The sequence below is a fragment of the Oratosquilla oratoria genome, chromosome 43, assembly GCF_046742065.1.
Source record: "Oratosquilla oratoria isolate Oo_2021 chromosome 43, ASM4674206v1, whole genome shotgun sequence".
Lineage (NCBI taxonomy): Eukaryota > Metazoa > Arthropoda > Malacostraca > Stomatopoda > Squillidae > Oratosquilla > Oratosquilla oratoria.
The window spans coordinates 31,762,568-31,765,067 of NC_134819.1; the positions used below are offsets into that span (position 1 = coordinate 31,762,568).

Sequence of the window (2,500 nt, forward strand, 5' to 3'; positions counted from 1 at the left end):
GTTCACTAGACTTTGTATGCATCTTAACCCCCCTGTAAATTCGGTTCACTAGGCTTTGCATCTTAGTCCATGCTAGTTCTGTTAACCGGGCTTTGTATTTTAGCCCCATTTAAGTTCTATAACCTGGGGTTTAAACCTAAGCCCTATGACGGAATTACCCACACCTGGGATTAATATACACGCCGGGATAGATTCTGGAGCAACGTTTCTCAACCTTTTTACCCTTGCGTAACCTTTAAAATAAAATGCATGTCTCAAGGAACCCCCGCGCAATAACAAAAAAAAACAAAAAAAAAACATATACAATATCTTTCTCATTTTATTTTATCGTAATAATAGGTTAGATAGGATGATGTCTATATTACATTATTACAGTTATCAAGAATATGTCGTGCGTGTTTAATTATATTACGTATATGAAATTAAATAAAAAATCAAAAGTGCATTAGCTTATCTCACTTGTTCTCGCGGAACCCTTAGGGACCTTTTGCGGAACCCTTAGGGACCTTTTGCGGAACCTTAGGGTTCCGGGGAACCCTGGTTGAGAAACGCTGTTCTGAAGATTCTGCAAGGACAAGCCATTTTTTTTTTCTTTTTTTTTTTTTTTTTTTTTTTTTTTTTTTTTTTTTTTTTTTTTTTTTTTTTTTTTTTTTTTTTTTTTTTTTGGGGGGGCAGAAACTTCAGAACTCAAAATCTGACGAAGACCCTCAACACACCTCTCAAACATTTTCACATTGCCAGGTCGCCGAATGAAGAAATTATTACATTTAATTATATTCAATTAACTGTAGCCTCAGTCACTTGATGAGGATGAACTCTGTGGTCCTTATCCGAATCTCAAGATCCGGGAACCAAATGTCAGCCTACCATCTAATCAAACTTCCATTCGTCCTTGCCTGTGCCTTAACGACCAATTGGATGTGCAATACAGACATTTTTTTTACACCTCTGAGGATATGGAAGTTTTGTTTTTTTGAGAGGTAGGAGGATCATCATCATTATTCGGGGAATGACATTGACACAAAAGAAAGTAACCATAGATTTCACTTCTGAGTATTACAAGGGCTAGCATCTGCAAACACATTACTTTATGTCCGACAACTAAACTTGAATAAATCTATTGAATCATCACAGTCTCGTGGTAGGGCCCTTCTAAGCTACCTACCAGAAGAGGCTGGATGACCGCATCGCAGATAACAGTCCGCGATGCAACACTTGACCCCATACTATACAATACATTATGGAAGACTGGAATGTATACAATCATGCACGCCAATAACATAATATACACTCTATAAGGGTTTTAAGACAAAACCCCGTTCCAGCCGTAGCGTTCCATAGGGAGGCTGGAATGCTCGGCCAGTCTAGGGAAGACTGGATTGTATACAATCATGCACGAAGACTGGATTGTATACAATCATGCACGCCAAGGCGTTCTATGGGGAGGCTGGAATGCTCGGCCAGTCTAGGGAACAACAACAACAACAACAACAACAACAACAACAACAACAACAACAACAACAACAACAACAACAACAACAACAACAGACTCAAGTATGCTGTACATCTACGACCAAGAGATGTATGTCACATACAAATCTCAAGAAAATGTCAGCCACTGTAGTACTTACAAGTGGAAGCAATTGTATCTCTAGTAGTTCTTAGAATGACGTCATAGAGTGTTCTAGGAAGAGTTTTGACGTCATTAGACAGCTGTGTATAGATGTGATGTGTTCGGGTTTAACTGTATTTTGGGAACACATTTTTTTGTTTATTGACGTATTTACAATACAAAACTTTTACTTTTATTTATATGTTTCTGATTCGTTTTGTTGTGTTCTCTTATATCCTCTTCTATTTTATTCTAGATTTTCTTTCATCTGAAGTTTTTGGACCTTAGGCTCATGGTTACTTGGGTAAGCACCTTGTTATCTTCATGCTGTAGTCTCTTTGATCTCTTATAGAAGGTCGACATAACAGATTCTCTTTGTATTAAAATCTCTTGTCTCAGTCTTTTTCTGCGCGGCCGTTTTTTATCTTTTTTTATTGTGTATTTTTTATATAATTACCATTCTCGCTCTACAAATGTGCGATCCGAGTCAAATCCCAAAGGCCTCATGCGTAAGTATTACGTATGTTTGAATCCCGTCAGGTTCGTCTAATACTTTATACAGACAGCACGGACGCACACATACACACACACACACACACACACACACACACACACACACACACACACACACACACACACACACACACACACACACAAACTTACACACACGCACACACACACACTCACATGCACACAAATACACACACACACACACACACACACACACACACAAATACACACACACACACACACACACAGACACACACACACACACACACAAACTTACACACACACACACACACACACACACACACACACACACACACACACACACCATCTTCTATCCAGTTTAGGCCTACGTTCGCGATTATTATTGGCTCTAAATAA

The 2,500-nt window shown here is 38.7% G+C and overlaps 1 protein-coding gene across 3 annotated transcripts in view; it reads left to right on the forward strand.

The window, feature by feature from the left end:
* The window catches only part of LOC143021939 (uncharacterized), a 169,025-nt gene that overhangs the window by 76,407 nt on the left and 90,118 nt on the right, over positions 1 to 2,500 (forward strand). For 2 of the 3 annotated variants that reach the window (XM_076179834.1, XM_076179835.1), the window contains exon 2: positions 1,869 to 1,916. The exons of the other annotated variant lie outside the window; for it this stretch is intronic. In XM_076179834.1, coding sequence (XP_076035949.1) covers positions 1,905 to 1,916 — 12 coding nt within the window. In that variant the 5' untranslated portion in view covers positions 1,869 to 1,904. The remainder of the gene's footprint in view (positions 1 to 1,868; positions 1,917 to 2,500) is intronic. 3 annotated transcript variants of the gene reach the window in all.